We start from the raw sequence: 24,380 nt of genomic DNA, 5'->3' as shown, positions 1-24,380 counted from the left end.
CATTCCATTTAGGTGCAAGTGGATTGTGTGTAAACATTTATTATGCCAAAAAAAAAACAAAAAAAAAGCAGGTTTGAAAAAAAAAAAATCAATTTGATTATGATTATAGGCCTAAGATTAATTATAAGATCCGTGTAATGGCGCTGACATTATAAATCAGCAGCTATTCGTTTGGATGAAGGGGATTTGTTAAGGGCTGGGGTATGAACGTTTGGACAGTATTTATTGTGGGACATTAGAGCACATCAGACATATCGAATTGCATTCTGAATACGAAGAATGTCATTCTGATATCAAATAATTTTGATTTTTGAAATTCGCAATTCAATACACATTTTATGGCAAATCATTAAAAATTGATATTTTTGATATATAACAGTACCGGTACTTGAAGTAAACTTTATAAATCTGATGATTTATACTTAAAGTGTTTGTAGGTGGGATGAAAAAGCCGACGATCAATTGAACATTTGACCTTTCGTATTGAAGATATGGATTTTTCCCAAAACACCAAAAAAATAGGTCTTTTTGGGAAAAAAATCCATATCTTCAATATGAAAGGTCAAAATTTTCAATTGACCGTCGGCTTTTCCTCCCTGCTACATACACTTTAAGAATATGTCATTAGATTTATATAATTTACTTCGAGGACTGTTATATATCAAAATTTGAAAAATATCAAATTTTTATAATTTGTCATAAAATTTGTATTATATTGTGATTTTCAAAAATGAAAATTATTTGATATCAGAAAGACATACTTCGTATTCAGAATGCAATTCGATAGGTCTGAGGTGCTCTCATGCCCCACAAAAAATACTGTCGAAACGCAATAAACGCTCATTTTAGATCCCATAAACGGTTAATAATAATTTTGCAAATTTATAGAGGGGCTATTCCTCTAAAGCGATAGTCAGCAGGCTATTTATATTATATTTTCCCTTTTCCCATTTACACCTATTTTTATTAGTCCGATATGATGCGATATCAATTATTTTCGTTTATATAATGTGAACAAAAACGTAGGGCATTGTTATACACATTTTTGCTTCTCATATCAAAACTGCTGGAGCAATACAACTCAAAACAGTTTGGAAACATTGTCTTGTATTAGCTTGTATTTTGGTTGTATTTTAGTGGTGTGTGCCCTTAGCGTGAAACCAGCCCTACTGACAGCCCGTCGCCACTCAAATTTGTTTGGGAAAAGCGGGAGATTTCGGCAAGGAAAAAGTGAAAAATACTCAGGTAAGATGCCATAAATTATACATTTAAATCGGGTAATATTTATATTAACACTATTAGGAACTATTTGGATGCAGAATTAGAAGTAGGTGACTCCCTATCTGTCGCCTATTCATCATGGTAATTGTAGAGGTCTGCAAACATGACGAATTCAACAACCAGACAGGGTTCAAGGTCTTGCCATCGTTTGACTGCTATCAAAAGTGAAAAATTCAGAAATTATATAATTTTTAGGGTTAAACTATCAGCAGTTTTTAATTTCTTTATCAGCGATTCTTATTGTTTTTGCATGATGCGCTTCACAATCCCACAATTTGGCGCTGGCGCCATACGCGCCATTCCTGAAACATGTTCATCATAATTTAATAGGCACCGTTGAGATACCTATCTAAAATACAGGTTTACATTTACTATTGTACATTATTTAGCTGTATTTTAGCTAGGGTGCTATAGGTAGAAAACAAATTTTTTTTAAAGAACAAATATGTAATCCATTCATGACTTCATTCATGACTCCTTGGCTGCTCGGACTCTAGCCATGAATTTGCTCACCGTCGCCGATAGCTTCACATTCTCTGTCTAGAGACCTCTGCATTCAAAATCTAGTCGGATTCGCTAAAGCATGACACCGTGTAAAGCAATGGAATTTCATTCAGTAAACATAGCCAATCACGACGGTGATCACATCAATGTTGCTAAAATTGCACTAAACAAATTTTTAGACTGTTCAAAATAGGCAAATTTTACTCAAATTATACTGTTAGGCTAGCTCACATCACACACTATAGGTGGCGCTATTCGTCCATAGGGAAGTGGAATGTGCATGTACGGTCCAAAAATGGCTTTACTGTGGGGCTCAATGGAGAAAATCACTAAAAATTAATTTTGACAACCAAAACCTAAGTGATGTTGACTTATGTTGGTACTGGCATGATACTGGATTCATAAACTATCACATAGTGCAATCCATGTTCCACCAAGTCGACACTCGATTTAGCTCAAAAGCAATTTGTGTGTAAATCAAGACCATCCAAAACAGCTTTCTTACAGTAAAGAATATGAGGTCATCTGGGGTCACATACAGTAGTGTGCATTGTACATGTGCCTGCTGTCACAATTTCACACACAAAATTTTGGGCAATTTGATGACACTATTTTTGTCTGTAACTTCAAAAGTATATGCACTAGAAACATGATTGACCCCTTATTGTTTAGGTAATTTAATTCTCTTTCAAATGAAAGAACTTTCAGCTAAAAATATTGAACTTCAAAATTTTATGAGCATCCCTAATACTGTCATCAGTTGTCTCATCGAAATAAGTATCATCCAAATTTCAACATTACCGAATTTACCGTAACAGAATAAAATGTCACTGCTGTCCGACTGAAAAACGATAGCAACGTACTCTAGCATCGAATGTGTAGTTAGTTACGTGACCTCTATCAGTTGTAGAGCGATATGATCGATACCGCGATAAATTTTGCCGCGATATCACAACATCATGGAAAACCCTGGTGTTGCCCACCCTTAGGCCCTTCGCACTTGATTATTAGTTTCCTGTTAAAGATTTTGAAAAAGGATGAGGTGACTTTTAATTATTAATTATCTTTTATTTTCTTTATTTAGTTCGAACTATTACAAGCAACTATTTACACGTTTTGACTAGAGCGGGCATTTAATTATTTCACAACAAGATTTGATTTTATAAATAAGTGAAGGTGGAGTTGTACTCCTTGTTTATTCATCATTATTGGTGATATTATTAAAGGAGAAAATTTTAAAGGAGAAAATTAGAAATAAAAACAAAATAATTAATAATTTTGAGATTTTCAATTTTGGACGCGGGCGGTAAACAGGAAACTAATAATCAAGTGCAAAGGGCCTTACCAAGAGGGAGGGTAAATTTGGGGGACAAAGATTTTTTGGGTACTTTGCTTTGGGTACTTTATCTACTTTTTGAAAGTCCTTATACGCGGGTAAAAACAATTATTGTTTTGTTGTTGGTCTTTATTTTGTCACAATACGTCTACAAGTAACTATGAACACCATCAATACTGTACATACAAATGTACGTGTAAATATTCCTGCTACAAAACATACTTTAAAAATGTCTCTTGTTTATGTTTATGTTTTGTTTGTTTAGAAATTGGGACTATCAGGTTGTTACCATGGCAAGCAAGATAGTATCCCTAGCCAGGGACGGCAATGTGGCTGGTTTGGTACAACAAGTTGGAGCTCTTAAGCCAGAACAGGTTTGTGTATTTGTTTGCTAGTTTGTTTGTTTGTTTGTATTTGTTTAGTAAGGTTGGGAGTAATACCCGGGAAATCTAGTCTCGCTCGAAAATTGGGGAACAAACACCAGCTGCTCGATACACAAAGGACATTTAATTGTTAACAAGCTTTGACCTGACCCAATTTGCGTGAAAAGTTTGCATGCAAAGTTCAATGGGCCCATGGTGAGTTAATTGACTTGGTCCCTGTGGTCTACTCCTAGTAGCCACAAAATCCGATTACAGAAAAAAGTGCAAATTTTGCACTCCACTCTGACTTGATCTCTGGTGATGATACTTGTACAATGTACCCCAAAATACCTGAAAATCACAGCCTTATTGTTTGGAAATGATCTTGATTGTTACTTTTACGTTAAAAGTTACAGAACAGAACAATGAGACAGTTATTGACAATCAGGGTTGGCAATTTTTTTGATTTTTTAAAAAAAATCAAAAAAAATCAATTTATTTGATTTAAGGGGGCTGTAGTGTTAGCTAAGAAGGCATTTTTGGCTATTTTGGACTTTTTGGATAAACAATTATCACTGGTGTATACCTATAACAATTCTCAACACAAAAATCTATTTTTTTTCGTCGCCGCATCCACCGTTGCAATGGTAACGGCGGCCATATTGGATTTTTATACACTTAGTTATTCAAGGTTTTCAGACAAATTAAAACAACAATGAGTCTGAAACCACCAATATTTAACTGTTTGAAGCATAATAAAGAGAAGTACAGAGCCCTTTTTCACAAAATTGGCTCCGTTTTTGTGTTTGAGACGTTTTAAGATTGTGTTTATGCGAAAAGTTCAAAGGGGTTTTGTTAAAAAAGGGCTCTGTACTTCTCTAGATCTACTTAAGATACACCTTTCTGCCAAGTTTCAAGTCATTTGGACTTAATAAATGGCTGAAAAAAACTTGAATTACTGATAAAATTGCCATTTTGAAATAAACGCATTTTAAAAATGACTAATAATAGCCAGGTGAGGAATTATGAAATATAGTATAAATATACTAGAATATAAATTTGTTGAAGCAAAAATTAATAGTAAAGTATATATAAATAATAATAAAGTGAATAAATGTTAAATTATGATTGTAATTGCCAGGTAAATATTTTTGTTAGTAATTCTTTCACATATCGCTCCTTAAAAAACAATAAAATACATTAAAATTCAAATGCATGGATAAGAATAGGAAACGAACAAATGTTACCATATTTCTCGACACCTTGTTCACTTCAAATAGCCGAAACTTGGCAATGCAACATCCGATTTTAATGGGGTAAAAAATATTTTAAAGCTAAAACTCTGCTGAATTTAATAAGTAGCAAAACCAGGTTTAAACCCCGTGGTTAAAACCGGTTAAAACCAGGTTTAAACCGCCTAGTTTTGACCGCTAAAAAGTGGTCAAAACTGGTCAAAACCATTTTGATGCTACAAAATAAAATAAAATAAAGGAAAAAGACTGAAAATTTACCTTACTTGACAATACAAACATTCAAAAATGTTGCCAGTATCATACAAGTGTAACAAACATATAAATTGATATCACTGTAGGCTGTAATTTTTGTTACTCCATAGTGGCTATGCTAGAGTTAGTTTAAATCCATTAACCTAGATGTACATGTAATTTTCAAGTGTCAAGTGCAATGTTTTCCCCCATTGGTTTTGGTTTTACTTAACATGTCCATGTTGAGACTAAATTAGGCACATTTGCAATTTTTCCTCATTACTGTGACACAAGGGTGAAAATAAGAGCGCGTGAACCAGGGGCCACTTTGGCAAAAAAAGTGGCCCCTGGTTCACCAAGATTTGAAGTGAACCAGGGGCCACTTTGGATGAACCAGGGGCCACTTTTTTTTTTTTTTTTTTTTTTTAATTATTATTTCAAGTTTGGGGAACTAAAATAAAAGCACTGCAGTATAATGTTATTAAAAAATTAAAAATAAATTAATTAAAAATTACACTGTGCAGTACGCTCACATAACACGTGCTCTCTGCAGTGCACCTCCCCACTACACAGTGCACAGACTGTGCGGTGTTGTACAAACTTTATTGCTCAAATAAAACGTTAAAGTGCATTTCCGCCGTGATATTCCATCACTAGTCGCTATGATAAATTTTCTCATTTCCATGTCAGTTTTGTTCAAACGTGGTCAGAAAAAGGTGCAAAAACTTGGCGAAAACTCAATCAATTTCCATAGTTTTTCTGTATGTGACGCCATTTTAATATTTAATGGGGTCATGGTTCATGTTCATGACGCCATCCCCACCGGAAATAGTCGATAATTTACCGAAAATCTTCGGGGGTAACTCCATGAATGAAATCTTTTCCCCGAGTCCAACTCGTGGACGATCGGAAAGCTGCCGATAACTAAATTACAATAATTTATGCAGACTGACCTGGGCACTGAATTCTACGTGCGTACGCAGTTCATGATTTTAAAACGATGTTTTCGTCAACAAAACTTGTTAAGCTTACAGGTAATTTCTACTTAAATTTTAGAGTCAGGTAGTGTTGAGACGCATTTGAGCGCCACTCGGGAGAAAATGGGTGTCGCCCGTCTATATTATTTTGCCTTGTCACGAGCGCACTTGCCTGGTTTCTGGGGGCCAAACGGCGCCCGTCGCCCGCTTAAAATCACCCTTGCTGTGACAGTAACCTAACACTACATGTAGGCCTACACGTCTTATTTGATAACAGATAACAATACTCAATTTAGTTTTATAAAATTTGCATTGCATCCATAAACTTGGCTTTTGAAGGGATGTTTTTTTATCTATATTTTCTCAATTAATGATTTCTTTATTGATTAATTAATAAATAAATCAAATTATTCTCCAAGTAGTGATTATAGTTATGTTATATGATACATGATACATCAACTTCATTTAACTCTAGAATACAAATTAGGTTTTGACCAGATTTGACCGGTTTTGTCCGGTTTTGACCGGTTTAAACCTGGTTTTAACCGCTTTGTGGACAAAACAGGTTTTGACCGGTCAAAAGTCCAACCCTGAGCAAAACTCAAATTACACATAAATGCTCATTTTAGTCATTTTCTTAGCTAACAGCCCCCTTAAATCTGATTTTTTTTTATTTAAATCGATTTAAAAAAAAAAATTATCCCAAGAACTGCTATACCCCATGATAAAGTCTAAAGAGACAGTGGAATGCTAGAAATATGCACAATCCTATCAGGTATTTACAAAAAATCAAAGCATGTTTTCAGATGTGAAAATTTCAAAGAAAAAATTTGGTAAAATCATGGGAAAAAACCTGTTGAATTCTGCACCTTGAAAATGAGTTTTTAGCAATAAATAAAATGACATCCAAAAGGTGTAGAAACATTACAAATGAAGTAAAACAGGCAATTGATTCATGATAGAAATTAACTTAAATTGATCAAAAACGGTAAAATCAGTGATTTAAAAAAAACCCATTTGATTTAAATTGTGATTTAAATCGTAATCGCGCCAACCCTGTTGACAATTATGCAATTTTCATGATAGAGGCTAAAATATACATCATAGGTGTAGTTTTCAATATATTTCATATTTTGTCAAAACAAAACACACCGTACCTTGGTATCTTCTCTGTTATGACTTTGAATAAAGTGATTTATAAATTTTGTGTGACATACTTAGTAATCAAAGAGATTATAACCAAAGTGTACCAACTCAAATTTCCCCAGTGTGTATAATTGAAGACCGAATTTAAAAGACTATTTTGCGTTCGACATCGGGGCAACGGCGCGGTGTGATTGGTTGCTGATCTGCGCAGTATGCTATTTTTGGTCTGGTTGACAGGATGTCAGATGCAAACTAGTCTTTTTAATTTGGTCTTCAATTATACGGTAATGTTATGGTAAATTTGCCATTTTGGTTTAAGCAAATAGTGTGCTGCCTGTGTTTTATGGCAAGCACCTGAAAGCAAATGATAATTTGTGTCTTTAAGCTTGCAAGTTACAAAGGTTTGCAAACTCAGCTCTTGGCACACATTTTTTGACACAACACGTTACACACAGTACGCAAACATCCATTCCATTCAGGTATCCCCACAGAGCCTAGATTTCATCTTGGTTTGCGAGAATCAAAATCTATAGTCACTGCACTTACTGTATGATACAATGAGAGAAGTTGATTCTCACAACCAAATCTTACGAGAATCATATTCAAGAATCGACTCTGTAATTCTCGTCGAAAGTCGAATGGAAGTTTGTCGGGTGTAGAGCAAAATAATCAGGAGGTACACTATTTGCCCTCCATCCCAGGGGGGTACTCAAGTTTGGTTTTGGTAGGGACGTGCCGCTGAGATTTTGGAAGTGGACCCATAAATATACCAAATTTTCAAGAAATTTGGACCATTGATATACCAAAAGTCAAAATTTTCGGCCAAATTTAAGCAAAATTGTCTTAGTTTTTACAAATTTTCCCAAAAATTTTGGAAAAATTTTGGCTAGATTAAAGAAAAATTGGGCTGTTTTTCGAAAAAATTGAGAAAATTTTGAAAAAAGGACCCATTCATATACCAAAATAGGCTTTGAAAAAGGGGTCATTGATATACCAGATGGCTGAAAATGCTACCCATGTTTGCGGCACGTCCCCATATGGTCATTTGTACTGAGTACCCCCCCGGCCCTCCATGAGCGACACACAAAAATGGCATGCAGAGTTGGTACTTTTTTGTTCTACCAGAACGTGTATTCCATATTGGTTATGGATTTCAACAAGAATAGCTTAAAATTTTTGGCTCAAATTGGAACATGAAAGGTATTATATACCTCATATATAGATTCCTGTCATCTGATTGGTTGAATGTACAGTCATTGAATTAAATATGCCCTCAAAATGAACTATGGACCGGTCAATGGAAATGAACTATGGACCGTCACATGCGTCCCGAACAAACTGCGCAATCGCAACATCCACGTATCCATTCGGTATACATGTAACAAATATTGACTGCTTTATTCGGGACATGGTTAAGATTAGGCCAAAGAAAAAAAAGGTTTGTCTCAAAGCTCACGAGAAATTCAAAAACAAATGCGAAATGCGATTTAAATTTTTTTTTTTTATTCCCTACTTTTTTCATGGTATTTTGAAAAAAAAGTTTCATTTTCGCCGATTTTTTCTTTTGAAATAAAAAAAATTTCCGCATTTCTTTTTTGTCAAATGGTGTGATTTTACAAATGCGCGCAAGCTTTGAGACGAACCTTTTTTTGTTTTTTGGCCTTATAGGCCCGCGGTGATCTCAAAACCATGCTATGACCCTCGGCTGCGACCTCGGGTCATAGTATGGTTTTGAGATCATAGCAGTCAATATTTGTATATATTATGTTTAATGAGAGTAGAACCAAAAAGTACCGACTCTGTCATGATTGGAAGGTAGTGCCAAGCGGGTTTGAAATCCAGTGGTGCCGATGTAATGTGAACTTCATATGAAAGACCTGTTACCTGTTGTATTTCTCCACCCATGTGGTAATGGGTACCTATAGGTATAGTGCTGGAGAGGTAATACAGACCTTTTGTGCGGGAAGGGCAGTGACCCCCCCTCCTATAGCAAGTTGATACAGAGAAGATATTGAACACTTCCCACAATGCATTTCTTCCCAGTAACGATTTGCTATTCAGTCCAACATGGGTCAATAGTAAAAAACACCTCAATTAACAGAGCTCATCCAGATCTGGCAATTGAGGTTTTATTATACAAATATTGACTGCTATGAGGGGCACAGTTAAAATTATAGGCCCGAGGTGATGTCAAAACCATGACTATGCCCGAAGCGAAGCAGTCAATATTTGTTTTATATACCGAATAATATAGGTTCTTCTCATTTGATTGGTTAAAAGATTTCCTGACTGACAAGGCCTACAAGCTTTTAACTGCATCATAGGCCTTTAGGCTTAAATGCACACAGCATGACAGTGCATGCAAGAGCAAGGGTGCAGAATTTGGACCGATATCTACCGATGTCATAATCTAAAACAACCCTACCATTCAAGTTCTGTGCTAACATCACACACTGCCGAGTCTCCAGGTCGTAGTAATTTGTCTAAAAGTGACATTTGGCAGGTATAAATCCTTGACATGTAACATTTTGTAAACAATCACTGCACTCACTACGGCGGCGGTGAAAGATCGTCATTCAAGCAAGGAGAGGTCAAATTCATTGCGAACTGTGACCGCGATAGTCTCAACACTCGTAATCAACGCCGGCCGATAGTGGGTGCGCAATGTATACTGAGCGATCTGTGTATTCGGGTTGCGAATATCCAATTATTTTCCGGGCATAGAATCAACTGTGCCCGGGGCACAGTTGTTGTATGACGTCATCTTGATAGAAAAAGGGGGCACAGCTATTTTAATGACTCCACTTTTAACCAATCAGATGAGAGGAATCTATATATGAGGTATATAATGATCACTATTGAGTTTGACCCATGTTGCAATAAATAGCAAATAAGTACAGGGTAGAAATGAATTGTGGGAAGTGTTTGATACAGTGTCCGAAATAAGGAAAATATGGAGGTTGTCCCGAGAACAACTAAAGCATGAATTCTGCTTGTCCTCAAAACTATTTGGTTGTCCCAAAAATATATGTCATGTTTTTGAGTGCAAAGAATCCAAATAGTGGTTGTCCAGGGGATAAGTACATAGCTCAATATGGTTGTCCCTAGTGATTTTTGGACAAGAGGACAAGAGGATAAGTGCTTATTTCGAACACTGGTTTGATATCTTCTCTGGGTGACTCTGGTCCAAGAAAAGAAATGGCCACTTTGGGAACTTGCACTGGGTCACTGTTGACTGGGTCACTGTTGACTGGGTCACTGTTGACTGGGTCACTGTTGACTGGGTCACTGATGACTGGGTCACTGTTGACTGGGTCACTGTTGACTGGATCACTGTCTGGTTCACTGTTGACTGGGTCACTGTTGACTGGGTCACTGTTGACTGGGTCACTGTTGACTGGGTCACTGTTGACTGGGTCACTGTTGACTGGGTCACTGTTGACTAAGTCACTGTTGACTGGATCACTGTTGACTGGGTCACTGTTGACTGGATTTATGTTGTTCTTCAGAAATGGCCACTTTGGGAACTTGCACTGGGTCACTGTTGACTGGGTCACTGTTGACTGGGTCACTGTTGACTGGGTCACTGTTGACTGGGTCACTGATGACTGGGTCACTGTTGACTGGGTCACTGTTGACTGGATCACTGTTGACTGGTTCACTGTTGACTGGGTCACTGTTGACTGGGTCACTGTTGACTGGGTCACTGTTGACTGGGTCACTGTTGACTGGGTCACTGTTGACTGGGTCACTGTTGACTGGGTCACTGTTGACTAAGTCACTGTTGACTGGATCACTGTTGACTGGGTCACTGTTGACTGGATTTATGTTGTTCTTCAACAGGTACCAGACATTTTGCGCAAACAAGCCTCCAGAAATGCCAGCGATTTGACCGTCTTAATCCAGGGCATCTTCCAGGGTTCGCCAGTCTCTGATGCAACCAGTCTTCAACGCAGACTACAGGTATTCATACACACCATCAAGTTGCTGCAAAGTACAGAAATATTAAACAAAGTCGCTACAGAGATGGTTGGATTTCTAATGTTTGAGGTATGATGTTATTATGAATGGATAAATCAAATCAAACACAAAATGGTTCTGGTGGTAGCTGTTGGGCTGAGGAATGTGAATTTACCTGTGCAGTGCCAATGGTGTGGTGCTTAAAATGAGGCCAATTAAAAACATCAATGAAACAAGACATTTATATTTTAATTTTTTGTATTCTGTTAGTAAACAAGGTTCGTTGCATCTGATCAAGAAATTGCACGCACTTGTGTATGTTTCAGCAAACACTGTTGCCTTTGTCAACACTTGATGAGGAGTGACTGCAGCTACGTATACTGACAACCAATACTAGCGCAAGTTTTGGAGTTGCCAGTTGGTTTTACTCCTTTGGATTTTCTTGATCCCTGTTGCAAAAACTGTCGCTGGAAATCCCTCAGTAGCAGCAATCACTCCTCATCACTCACAGCATTTGCTGAAACATACACAAGTGAGTGCATTTTACTGGATCAGATACAACAAACCATGTTGACTGAGTTTACTCTACCGATCCTGATGAATTTGTTCAATCATGTATTCTGTTCTATTATATTTACAGACAAATAATCTCTCTGCTAGTGGCCTTGCAGAACTGGCTAACCTATTTATTGATACTGTGAAGAACAAAGAACCTACCAATGGGAAGTAAGTAATTGAACACGGACACCCCCCCCCCCCCCACCCCTGTCTGATTTAGACTGTCTAGTTGGGGACATAAACCATTGACACACAAAAATATGCATCCTCATATACATACACACATTTTGATAACCAGTATCTTGGCTGTTGTTGAGTATGATATTTTCCCATTGTGACAAACACAGTATTGGCTGTCCCCACTGCAGGTTTTTCATCTGCGCTGCATCAAAATTGTTGCTGTGTTTGTCACTGTACATCAAATTGGCCTACTCCATTTGAAAGTCACCTTCCCCTTTGGAAGATTATAAGTCACAGCGTAAAGCCTCCAGCATACTTTCCTGCCGCTTGCCGCTGCAAGCGGCAGGGCGCTTCAACCAATGACAAGCCTTGATTGTGTCCGTTTGTCTGCAATACGCGTGCGCCATGCGGCAAGCGGCAGGGTAGTATGAAACCAGCATAAGCATGGGTTTCAAACAGCTAGACAATTGGGTAACTTTCATTTGAAATATACACTCCAGTTGTAGAAGATACGTAAGCAGGTTCAGGGTGTGTATGGTTTCAAAATAATTAACTCTACCAATTCTATTTGAAAAACATACTCCCTTGGAAGACTTTTCTTAAATCTTCTACAGGGGGATGACAGATTTTAAATGGAATAGCCCATTGCATGTAAAATGCCAAAATATCAATTAACTCAAACTATTCTTTTTGATACAGAGCTTATGAACTCTTACCCAACATACTAGCAGGCCTTGCTACCAAGGAAACGGTTGTGTATGGCAACAACACTATGACCGGAGCAGAGTATAAGAACCACATTTTGAATTCACTGTGCTCTTGTAGGTGAGTACATTGTGTTGCTGCTTCCAATGGTTCGCTTCAAGTATGTGATTTACAAATTGTAACTCGCAGACAGGGTTATTATAGTTACTGTGGGCAGTGGTGGGCGTCAGAGCCCACCACTTAGTTTTGGAGCTCACCACTCAGCTGCAAATTTAGCATGCCCACCACTCACAAGTCCAGATTTCCACCATTTTGTTGAATTAATCAAGAATATCATCAATTTTGACAACAAATTGCCAAATATCAAGATTTTCATAAAATGCCACCCAGCACTAAAAATATCCTACCTACAACCCTGCTCACAGATTAAAGAAAAAGTTTTGTAATCTGTTATAATTCCATTCATGATACGCCACTGATGCATTTCCAATAACAGAGCATAACTCATACAGCTGTCAATCAGCCTGCCACTACCTTTCAGGTACTATTATTGCTTTGGAATTAAGCCTACTGAATAAAATGTGCCCGTGTGTAGCCTGATCAGTGATTCCACAGACCAAAGGTGCAGACAGGGCCGTGACACTCATATTTACTCACTTGTACAAATGGGTGTAGTCATTTCATCGTCAACTGGGGGAGTTTTTAGTCTAAAAATTGATGTGTCAAGTGTGTTACAGACTTATTTCCGGAATTAGTGATTGACAGTTGCTAGGCTTTATTGTACTTAGTTCCAGATCTACGAGTACAGTTACAACATATTATAATGTATGGAAAGTATTTAATTTGTTTTAAGAAAAATTTCACCAAATTTGGTTTATTAGTGTAAAGAGGAAAATATTACACGCATAATTTATTTGTTTGCTGTTTGAAACAGCAAATTTACTGCTTCGATGACATCACAGACAATGTCCTGAACTGTGTCAAGATCTAACTCATGGACAACCTTTTGCCCTGGAACCAAGGGGTGCAATATCTTCTTGTATAATGTCATCAACATCTGTGACTGTGATGTCATCAGAGGTAACTCAAAAACATCACCATGCACTCACCAGTAACAACTTCATAGCAATAACATCTGCTGAAGAGGCCTGTTGAGTCAGTGAAAGCACTCCGGTGAGTGTTGCCAATTTTGTTGCGTAGAAGGTTGACAATAATTTCCTATTTATATTTTCTTGTATGTTTCCAGATGGGAGTCTCACTGCATCATTCATCTAGCAGCTGTTGTCAAGTAAGTTTTTTAAATTATATTTTTGTGTTGTTTTTTCTTAAATTTTCAAATGAAATAAGTAGTAATTATTTTGATGATTATTTTGGTTACTTGTTCACGTACACATTTAATTTTTTTTCTTCTACAGAGATGTGCCACTCACACCAGAGCAACTGCAGTTTTTTATGGCAAAAATAGTGCGATTGCTGAAGAGTACAGACCTACAGGAACTTCCCCCTGTGGTATATCAGCTACTGTCTCTGTCAGTTAAGGTAGGCAATTATATTGTCATAGTTTGGCTGTTAAAATGGTAACTGAAGACTTCGCTGAATCCAACTTGTGAATATATTGAAAGAAACTTTATATTTCATGTCTTTCTTTTCATAGGGTCATCGTAAGGTTGTGCTAGAAGGTATTATGAACCACATGAATGAACAAGACAGACAATGTAAACAACAAAACAAAGATCAAGATGGGTAAGTGATGTACAGAGCCTGCACCACCAAATAAATCTTGTCCTATCCTATCTAAATATTTCATTGCTTTTATATGAGAAACCACAGTTTATCAAAACTTATTAAAGAAGTGGGTTTAGTTTTCTCTATGTCTGACCTTAGTTTAAGTAGATGTGTTGGAGTGAACTTACGATGGGTTAATGCAGGTGTGGGTCCAGGTTTTTAAAGAGGGCCACTCATTAAGAAAATTTCGGGCATGAAAATGTTTACGGCAACTGCAACTCAAATTGACCATTTTGGGGAGGGGTACCCCTTGGAAAATAACAATAATATATTGTGCAAACATTTTGTCAAAAATGTCTGGAAAATTTGTCAAAAAAATGCTTTCATCTTTTTTGCGGGAAGGACTTCCGCCGTGTTGCAAAATCTACCCCCTAACCCATCTAGCAAAACAATGTTTCTGATTGCAAAATTTTGCAGGGAAGATTATAAACCACCGTGTGCTTTTACTACACAGCCATGTACTTGTTTTTAAATCTTATTTTGATTTCAGGGAAGGTCTAGTGTCCTTTACGCCAGAGACATTGAGACACGTGGAGGGTACAATTATTCTACATATGCGATACTCCATTATGAAAGACATGGAACTTGGCAGAGAATTTGTCAAATTGCTAAAGGTAAGGTATAGGTGTAAGGTGGGTCTTTGTATGTGTTTTGTGTGTCTGTGATGGAAAAATCATTCTATATATGAAATTATCTTTGACTTTTAAAAGTTGATTTTTAATGCTTAACCCCATGAGAACTACCTGCCTATTGGTCAAAAAGAAGTTTTCATTATCAATCGGACCAATCAGCAACATTGTTAGAATAATTTCACCACACAAAAAAATTGGTGTGAATTATTTGCGAAGCTCCATTTGATTGGAGATTAAAGTTAAGATATCACGTAATTAACCTATCAGAGGCAATGTTAGATCGGCAAGTAGTGTTCAGGGGGTTAACATTACTCAAAATATTCCACCTGCCCTATCCTCTATCCCATGATACATGTCATATCATTTATTCTCTAATTTCTTGTGTTTTTTTTTTCAATTATATTAGGCTGGTCAGCAAAGCGATGCAGCCAAGGTTCTAAGCCCCTTCAATGTAGCCTTGGCTTTGTCTATAGCACATATCAGAAGATTTGAAGAACCGGTGAGTAGTCTTCTCTCACTGCCATAATTTGGTTATTCCCAGTGAAAAGTGGCACTGAAAATTAAGGGGGGAAGGGGCAAGGGGGAATTTTTCTTGTCCTCCAAGTAAAAATCTACAATTACGAAAATTTCCGCCTGTTGTATCTTTTTTGCGGAAAATTAATTTATCTGTTTAGCTTTCCCTAATAATTACATAAAGGATCGACCCATAAAATTTTCACACGATTTATTAAAGATTTAACATCAACTAATTTTGGGGTATTGGAGTGACAATTTATTCGATTTTTATTTCATAGTTGGAATTGCCAACTCTTAGGCATTGTGTTGAGCCATTTTGGTTGGTTTTAGCAGATAGTATGTGGTTGGGGAGAAAAAAAATCAACAAAATTCGGCATCCCTGCACTCAAGGCACAAGAGCAACATAGTGCGTAATACGTCCTTGTGCTGATGAATATATATATCTTTTAATGTGTGGATGAACTAGTATTTTTACTCTTGGCTAGTAGATGTCAATGCCTTGAGGCAGCTGTATGTATATACAGCTTCTTAAATGCTTGCATATGAGCTAAATCTCATATGGGCCTTAATTAAGGATCAAGTTCAACACCCATGTCTACTGATGTTTAATACCATGAGGTGTTAGGATAGACCCGCTGGACCACTGCTAGAGGATAGTGGACTCAAATTGTAGGGTGCATTTTTTGGCTAGAGGTCACAGAAGGTCACACAGGTAAAAAAACTGAAAATGCTTAGATCTTGTTCAAAGATAATCAAATTACTCGTCTGATAACAAGGATTAAAATTTTTTATAGTTTGTGCTATCTACAACCTATCGGTATTTAGTAGTGAATGTTAGAATGGAAATTAGATACATGTACTTGATACTAACATTATTTTGTTTTGTAATATTCTGTAGATTTATGACTTCCTGAAGACAACCGTACTCAAAAGCTTCAAAGATGCAGACAGACAAAGCAACTCCAAATGGATAGCAGGTGGGTATCACACCGCCAGTTAGGGTTTCATAGTTTTAATGCACTCAGTGATTTTATATTGGCAGTAGAAAATGTTTCTAGATGATTTCATGTACAAGCCACACCTGCTATTGGCAACCTACAATCAAGTGCAAGATTCTCTGTGACACTTATTCATATTTCGCACCCGTGGAAGTTAAATATAACTGTCCATGTGAAGTTCATCATATGATATTCTATTTGTGTAGATCAGGCTTCCTCAAATAGATTTGTTGAAGCGCCACATAAAATAAAAGAAAACTGCAAAGCGCCACTCAACTTGGCTTCAAAGTCGCCGGGGGGGAGTCAGAGGGAGGTGTCCCCCTTTGAAGCTATCGATTTTTTGCAATTTGAGGTGCAAATGACGCCATTTGGTGCAACATTTTGTACTATTTTAGCCTGTCTTTACAAGGATATAACATGGGAATCGCATTGTTTAATGTTGAAATATAGAATATTGGAGATATTCCTGCAAAGTTTGATCAAAGTGTTTGATTTTTTAAAATATATTTTTAATCTAAACGGCTAGGCGCGCGCCACTCGGGAAGCCACGGCGCGCCACATGTGGCGCGCGCGCCGCTATTTGCAGACCCCTGGTGTAGATTACAATGTACATTTCGAATCCCCTCCCAGTCCCACCAACCAATGTTGTAGCACATTTCAAAATGAAGGTGTTTGGTATACAACATTGAATATTAAAGGGGAGCTGGAGGGTCATTGAACTGTGTAAGTGTCCCAGCAAATTTGCACTTGATTGTAGATGTAACAGTGGTCATTGGTTTGTATTCGATGTGGGAAATTGATCAAAACCCTGTTAAAGTCTAATTGTAATAAGTGTGTGAAAGGTTATGTTCTATATACAATTTAAAATTGCAATAATCTCACGGTTGTACAGTGTATAGAATTGCAGATTCATATGTAGTGGTAATAACATGAGAATAATTTAAAGTTTAACTTAAACAATACTTGTTTATTTATCTTTGGTGGCCTAGCAGAACGGGCACTGACTCGTAATCGGAAGGTTGCGGGTTCGAGCCCCGGTGACGCCATTGTGTTGTGTACTTGAGTAAGGCACTTTATCTCGATTGCTCCTCTCCACCCAGGTGTTTAAATGGGTACCGGCATTCTTAAATGCTGGGAAGGTAACAGACTCGCTGTAGAGGAGGTGTAGCGATCCCCATATAGCAACATTACATGGAGGAGTCTGGCCCAATCGACAATGAAAGAGAGATGGGCACTCCAATCACTGTTTATACAGGATCGTCTCCTATAGGTTAAAGACCACTAATTATGTATTACACAGGTTTCAATGGGAAAATGCCTAATTTCGGGTGGAATTTTCTCATATTCAGAACTCTCACAGTTCAATGCCACTAATATCAGGTGAAACTATATGATTTAGATGCCAAATGATCAAAAATTCAACATAGGTTGACCTGAGACTTTTCTTGTTTTAACGCACTGAACCGTAAACACCTTAAAATGACAGTGCGCCCTCGAAGCTGATAGTTACAATATGATAGGGCGAATGTTTACTAAAAACCGAAGCCGTGCGTGTATGAATTTTGGTACTATTACAACAAAAATGTCATATAATGAGAGAAAATGTACCATTTTGAAGCATCAAACTCTAAAAAGTACTTTGTTGGCTATATAACTTGATCAATTTCAGCGATTTTAATGCAGTCTTTTCGAATGCCATGAAAACAAATAGTTCCTCGTGGTATTTCAATGTAGCGCCCAGGCCTATTAGTGGTCTTTAACCTATATAAGCACAAAAGTGCTCCAGTCTCGGGTAAAATGCCATGAATGTAAACATTGACATTTGCAATACATGTTTTAACAAGAAAATTTCTGGAAAACAGCATGACGAGTTAAATATCAATGGTTTTCGGACACCCTGTATGATGACTGTTTCGCTGTTTTTGCTTCAACCTAGGATTATATCTGGAGATTCGTATCTGCAGCATGTCCTAGCACGATCAGATCAGATTAAGATTGATTTAGGGTTAGTGTTCCGATTTAGGCTTGCTAATTAGTGTTAGAATTGTTGATTAGGGTCAGGTTCGCATTAGGAATAGGGTGTTTTATAGGGCTAGGCTCGTGGATAGGGATAGAGATACGGCTAGGTCCGAGGATTAGATATGGGTTTAAAATAGAGTTATAGATCAAGTTAGGGTTTCGGCTTGAGTTAGGATAGAGTGAGGCCATACATGATGCTGTAGAAGCCATAGACAATGTGTACACAAAGACTAGGTTTTATTTTACACGCGACTATAGGCCTTACATGCGCCTTAAAGCTTAAGCAAAATGCCTAGCCTAGGCCTATACTGTATTTACACGTATAGGCCTATGTACGATATTTAGGGCAAGGAAATCACCAACAAAATGTGCATGTGGTTCTAATTGACAAAGTGGCATATCTATATGATCATCAACATTGATTTTTCATCATCATTAAGCTTTCTATATGTATACGCAAGCAAGCAAAGGTTGTTGAATTTAGAAGCCCTGAAATCACAGAAACCAGCCGTAAACCCAATACTAATGCCACAAGTCCCCCCCCCCCCTCAACCCGTTACTACCTCAACGGGTTCTAAAAATATACCGTAGTAGTCGAAGAAGATGCACGTTTTCTTGCCAGGGCAAATACAGTTAAATATTGAGAAATGTAAGCAAAAAATAGCTAGAAAAGTCTCCATACGAATATCAGATCCATAGAATTCAGTGTTTCTATAGGTTAAAGACCACTAATTATGTATTACACGGGTTTCAATGGGAAAATGCCTAATTTCGGGTGGAATTTTCTCATATTCAGAACTCTCAGAGTTCAATGCCACTAATATCAGGTGAAACTATATGATTTAGATGCCAAATGATCAAAAATTCAACATAGGTTGACCTGAGACTTTTCTTGTTTTAACGCACTGAACCGTAAACACCTTAAAATGACAGTGCGCCCTCGAAGCTGATAGTTACAATATGATAGGGCTAATGTTTACTAAAAACCGAAACCGTGCGTATGAATTTTGGTACTATTACAACAAAATGTCATATAATGAGAGAAAATGTACCATTTTGAAGCATCAAACTCTAAAAAGTACTTTGTTGGCTATATAACTTGATCAATTTCAGCGATTTTAATGCAGTCTTTTGAATGCCATGAAAACAAATAGTTCCTCGTCAGATTTCAATGTATCGCCCAGGCCTATTAGTGGTCTTTAACCTTTACCTTTACCTTATTTATCTTAAAAAAAACCAAATGTCATAAGAAACCCACAGCATAATATCTGCTGTTACTGCTGCACAATTTTTGGTACGGTTTTAATTTTGCCTGTAGAGAGGTGATGATTAAAGCACTGCAAATAATGTTCAACTAAGCAAAATTTTGTGCGAGCTCTGCTGCCTTCATGTACATATTTTGAGACCATCTGAAAAAGACCTGAAACCTTGCCTTGGGTTTCACCTAGTTTGGTGTGTGCAAAATGGGGGAGCAGATTGGTGTTTTTGGAACACTGAGCACAGGAAAAGTATTTTATGCACTTTTCTTATCAGAAATTTTGATATTTGAAGGTGATTTCATGTGCAATTAAAGCCAATCATGGTAAAATCCACCTTTTGAATTTTATTTGCAATAATATTGCTCAACAAATTAAAATGTTGCCTTTTTGTGTTTTTTTTTTGTAGAATTGGTACCACAAGTGTCGGATGTAACTGGAATGATCCTTGAAACTGTACAGAATAGGTAAGCTTTTCTCCATGTTGTAATATAGCAGCTTATATGAAATTTAAAAAAAACTTCCTCTCTTAAAAGAACAAAAAACAAAAAACACATGAAATAATTGAAAGTGCTATGCCATAACCCACAAGTCTTCTGCAAAGTTTACAAATTGTCTAACCACTGCAGTGGCCCTGAAGCATCCTATATAAAACCGTTGCATGTAACAGCAATTCATGGACTGACTTGCAGCTGAGAACTATGGAGCATGCACCCTAGACATACCACAATAATCCATCACAGCCAGGATAGACTCCCTGAGTGTAGTAAGGCTGAGTGGTGCCTCTTACAAAACTTGGTGCTCCTCCTTAAGCACCCTGACTTGATCTGTATTAGTGTGTTGACAATCTTGCTGCAGCTATCCTGTACATAATTAAAGTCACTGGTATCAACACTTGTCACTGGTATCAACACTTGTCGACAAGTTTTATCACCTAAAGTTTAATGACATCAAGTAAGGACATTTGGATCCTCACAGCAGCAACATGTATGACATGTTAATCTCCTTCATCGATTTAATCAAGTGAAGAGGGGGGTGCTTGGATTCACTGGCACTTATTGGTTATGGTTACTCATACCATGTCATTATCCAATACTGGAGACAAATCGGATTAATATACTCATAAAAAAGGCCACTTTAGATGCAAGCAGGAGGCCTAAGAACCCAGAGTAAACCATGTGGGAGTGAGTATGGATTAGAACCAAATGCATGTTAAGTTGTCTGTGAACAGCCTGCAGGGATGAAAATCTTCCGGAAATTTGGCCATAAAAAAAAATCCAGAAATATAAAAAAAAAAAAAAGGAGGGGGTGATACCCTGCAGCGTATTCCCTGGACAAATCCCTCTAAATGTTCCATACCGCGCGCAAGTCGGCGGCCACCTGTCCAAGGACCAGACAGATTTTCAGTAAATGGATATATTGCCCATCCCTGAGCCTGGGCTCTAACCTTGGACCTCAGTGGTGTAAATTAAGCGAGGACAGAACAGCTATGCTAATCCTCTCCATCTCAAGTGAAGATACATGTATAAGTAATTATTTTTAAGTTTGTAGGAACCCACATTAGGTGCTTGAGTTACTATTTGTATACTATCTCTTCACATGCAGCTCTCATGGCTGGGATCATGTGACTGAGGGCATGGTACAACTAGGGTTTACACTCATGGATGCATTTGGACCCAAACCAGGACCATTTGGTAAAACAGTTGGTAAGCAAACTAGAAGTTTAATATATAGTTTCATAATATGAAACTGGGATGCATTGGTGTTTGCCTAAAAACGAGGACGCACACAAGATTTTTCACATTTAAAATGTGGACTTACCTGCAAACGAGCACCGTCTGTGCTTAATTTTTGGAGGGTTGCAGGAGGTCGAAATTGTATGTCAAATGCATTCTAGAGATATGCCCGCTATTGTGCATTATATACATCAACCTCAGTGGGTAGGCGTATTTCGTACTGTGTATCACACACAGCTATACACCATTTTTGTCCAATGTTTGTCAATTAAATGTTGATTCAGATGTCCTTGTTTTGATAGCAAGGCCATGATGCTAGGCCATGTGGCTTGAGGATGGTTTGGAGTGGCCTCCGCACAACATGGGTCTGCTGTTTATTCGCGACTGGTATGTGGGGGGAGGCATGTGTTGTGGCTGATGGGGCATCCTTGTGATGCGGATGTACACATATTTCTGTTTAAATAGTGCAATAGTATATACCGTATCTTATATGTAATTGACCCAATGGGTTGGAGGAGTCACACCTTTTGGTGACAGTGTCTTGATGCTTCTGACTCTTCCAGGCTAGCCCTTTGGGTCTATTTCAATTTTGTTTCCTTATGTATGTACATGTATTGTGTAATTTTACTTTGCTTTTTGATGTATTTTAGCCGAATTTGTAAAATAAAAAATAAAAATAAAATAGCAAAATACAATGTCTGTGTTTGCTGGCAAATATAAACAGGTGTGGGGGGGGTAGTAATCCTGAGGACAATTTTAAGGACAATTTAGATTAAAAAAACAAACAATCAAGGGTACCCGATATGTCCAATGGGATTTCCCTGGTTGGCAGCACTATGCACCATCAAAATTCCTATGCCTAAATACCCTACAAATTGCATAGTTATATAGTGAGATGGCTATTTTGTTCCCCCCCCCCTTGCATGATGAAAAACACATACAACACACATGCCCTTGGTTTTCTCACAATTTGGGTATGGAAGTGTGTATGTGTCTGTTTACTTGTCTGTCCTTTGGTCTGTAAGGGTTGCATAGGGTTTGAATAAATATATGCTGTGATATGCATTGCAGCCCCAATAATTCATATAATACATCATATATATAATCATGTTTGTCATATTTTCCCAAACAGAAACCGGTGGTCAACCAAGTACCCCATCTCAGAAGTCATGTGACCTTGGTGCTCACATCCTATTGGACACATTCAAAGTTCACGAGATGGTTCGCTCCGAGGTGTTAGAACAGATTCTCAACAGGGTCGTTACCAAGACGAATGCACCGGTCACACATTATTTAGGTAAGGGCAGTATCTGTGTTATAACCAGTTGTGGATTGGATAAAACTGTGAGCAATCTAATTGGGCTATTCCATTTAAAATCCACACTACCCCTGTGGAAGATTTAGCTGAAGTCTTCCACAGAGGGAGTATGAGTTTTGAATAGAATAGACAATTGGGTAACTTCTATTTGAAATACTCCAGCTGTGGAAGATATCTAAATTCATAATACAGGGGGAGTATGAGTTTCAAAATGATTAACCCTTACCAATTACATTTGAAAAACATACTCCCCTAGTGAAAGATATTTCCAAAATCTTTCACAGGGAGGATGTGAATTTCAAATAGAATAGCCCAACTTTGCTTTGTTGGTGTAATTTCATCACATACCATTTTCACTTTCGCCTTGACCCGCACTTTATTGGCTAATAAAAAATTTGTTTCCTGTAGGCTGTGCACTTTTGTTTTTGGGAGCAATTTTACTATATTTTGTTTTTTTAATTTGAAAAATCCAGAAAAAAAAATGAAATTTTCAAATAAATCTAGGGTTTAGAACCAGAAAGCTGCAACTCATTTTGACCAGCTCTCACAAAATGAGCATAAAGTTGGCTCCTTGCTTTGGTCTCAAAAATCAATATTTCCTCCACAATGTCTTTTGTTTTCTATTGAATTTTGTCACGATTAATGGACTGTATCTTCATGGTGCCCTGGCGACTTCTTCTTCTTCTTCCGTATTAGTGCCTCCCTCATACAAGACTTGATGCTCATTTTGTGGGAGCAGGTGATTATGAGTTGAGGCTTTCTGGCTCTCAACCCTAGAAATGATGACAAATTTTTTCTCATCCATTTTGTTAATCACTAAGTATCCTATGAAAAGCAATCTATAATCTTCCTAAAGCTATCAGTTTTCATATCTAACGTGCACTGATTTGTAAGATTAAAAGCGAAGGCGATGTAGTGCTGGATAAGATCATTGCGTGGTACTCTCATCTCATCACAGTTAAATATTGTTGTCGGATCCTTACCAGTTAGAAATGGAGTATCATAAGTCTTGGAGTGCTGCTTCATTTGTCATTTTTGCGCTCAATTTACGGAACGTTTCAGGCATCTCATAAAGACATATAAGGCCAAAAAAAAATTGTTGTGTTGCCCTCAACCGTCCCTACCCTAAATCCTGAAAAATTAGGGTCGCATAATTTTTTTTTTTTTTGAATGATGATTTTTACAGATTTGTTCAAAAACTCAATGTTTTTCACTTAAAATTAATATTTTATTGTAAGACTAGTCTTTAATTGTTGTCTAACAGGTATCCAGAAGTCAACATTGACAAATGCCCCCTAATTGAACAAGCATTATTTAATATTTGAGGGGATTTTTAAAAACTGAAGGTTTAAAAAAAAATATTAAAAAAAATAATAATAATCCGACCGTCCTACCCAAATTTCCCATTTTTCCACTTGAGGGCAACACAACAATATTTTTTTGGGGGCCTAATGGCAGTATTTTCCAGCCATTCTATATTTTACCTAGGTTTCTGCCATTTGCGACTTATTAGGATTGTGATAATATCAAGTTCTTGCACCTATTTTCAAGTTTTAGCGACACCTAGTTTTTCGCATTAAATCAAATATTCACTGAGCTTCAACTCTTAGAAATGGAAAGAACGCAT

At 37.4% G+C, this 24,380-nt stretch overlaps 1 protein-coding gene across 1 annotated transcript in view; it reads left to right on the top strand.

Annotated features, from left to right (window-relative positions):
• The first annotated feature begins 1,177 nt into the window (after window positions 1–1,177).
• The window catches only part of LOC140162931 (Fanconi anemia group I protein-like), a 75,916-nt gene continuing 52,713 nt past the window's right edge, over window positions 1,178–24,380 (top strand). Inside the window, exons 1-14 of the mRNA XM_072186244.1 lie at window positions 1,178–1,245; window positions 3,387–3,495; window positions 10,934–11,140; window positions 11,691–11,776; window positions 12,488–12,613; window positions 13,740–13,781; window positions 13,909–14,032; window positions 14,148–14,236; window positions 14,769–14,892; window positions 15,317–15,409; window positions 16,325–16,403; window positions 20,109–20,166; window positions 21,305–21,405; window positions 22,568–22,732. Coding sequence (XP_072042345.1) covers window positions 3,412–3,495; window positions 10,934–11,140; window positions 11,691–11,776; window positions 12,488–12,613; window positions 13,740–13,781; window positions 13,909–14,032; window positions 14,148–14,236; window positions 14,769–14,892; window positions 15,317–15,409; window positions 16,325–16,403; window positions 20,109–20,166; window positions 21,305–21,405; window positions 22,568–22,732 — 1,378 coding nt within the window. The 5' untranslated portion in view covers window positions 1,178–1,245; window positions 3,387–3,411. The remainder of the gene's footprint in view (window positions 1,246–3,386; window positions 3,496–10,933; window positions 11,141–11,690; window positions 11,777–12,487; window positions 12,614–13,739; window positions 13,782–13,908; window positions 14,033–14,147; window positions 14,237–14,768; window positions 14,893–15,316; window positions 15,410–16,324; window positions 16,404–20,108; window positions 20,167–21,304; window positions 21,406–22,567; window positions 22,733–24,380) is intronic.

Source organism: Amphiura filiformis, chromosome 10, assembly GCF_039555335.1.
Source record: "Amphiura filiformis chromosome 10, Afil_fr2py, whole genome shotgun sequence".
NCBI classification, from domain to species: domain Eukaryota; kingdom Metazoa; phylum Echinodermata; class Ophiuroidea; order Amphilepidida; family Amphiuridae; genus Amphiura; species Amphiura filiformis.
This window is presented reverse-complemented; position numbering and strand designations above follow the sequence as displayed.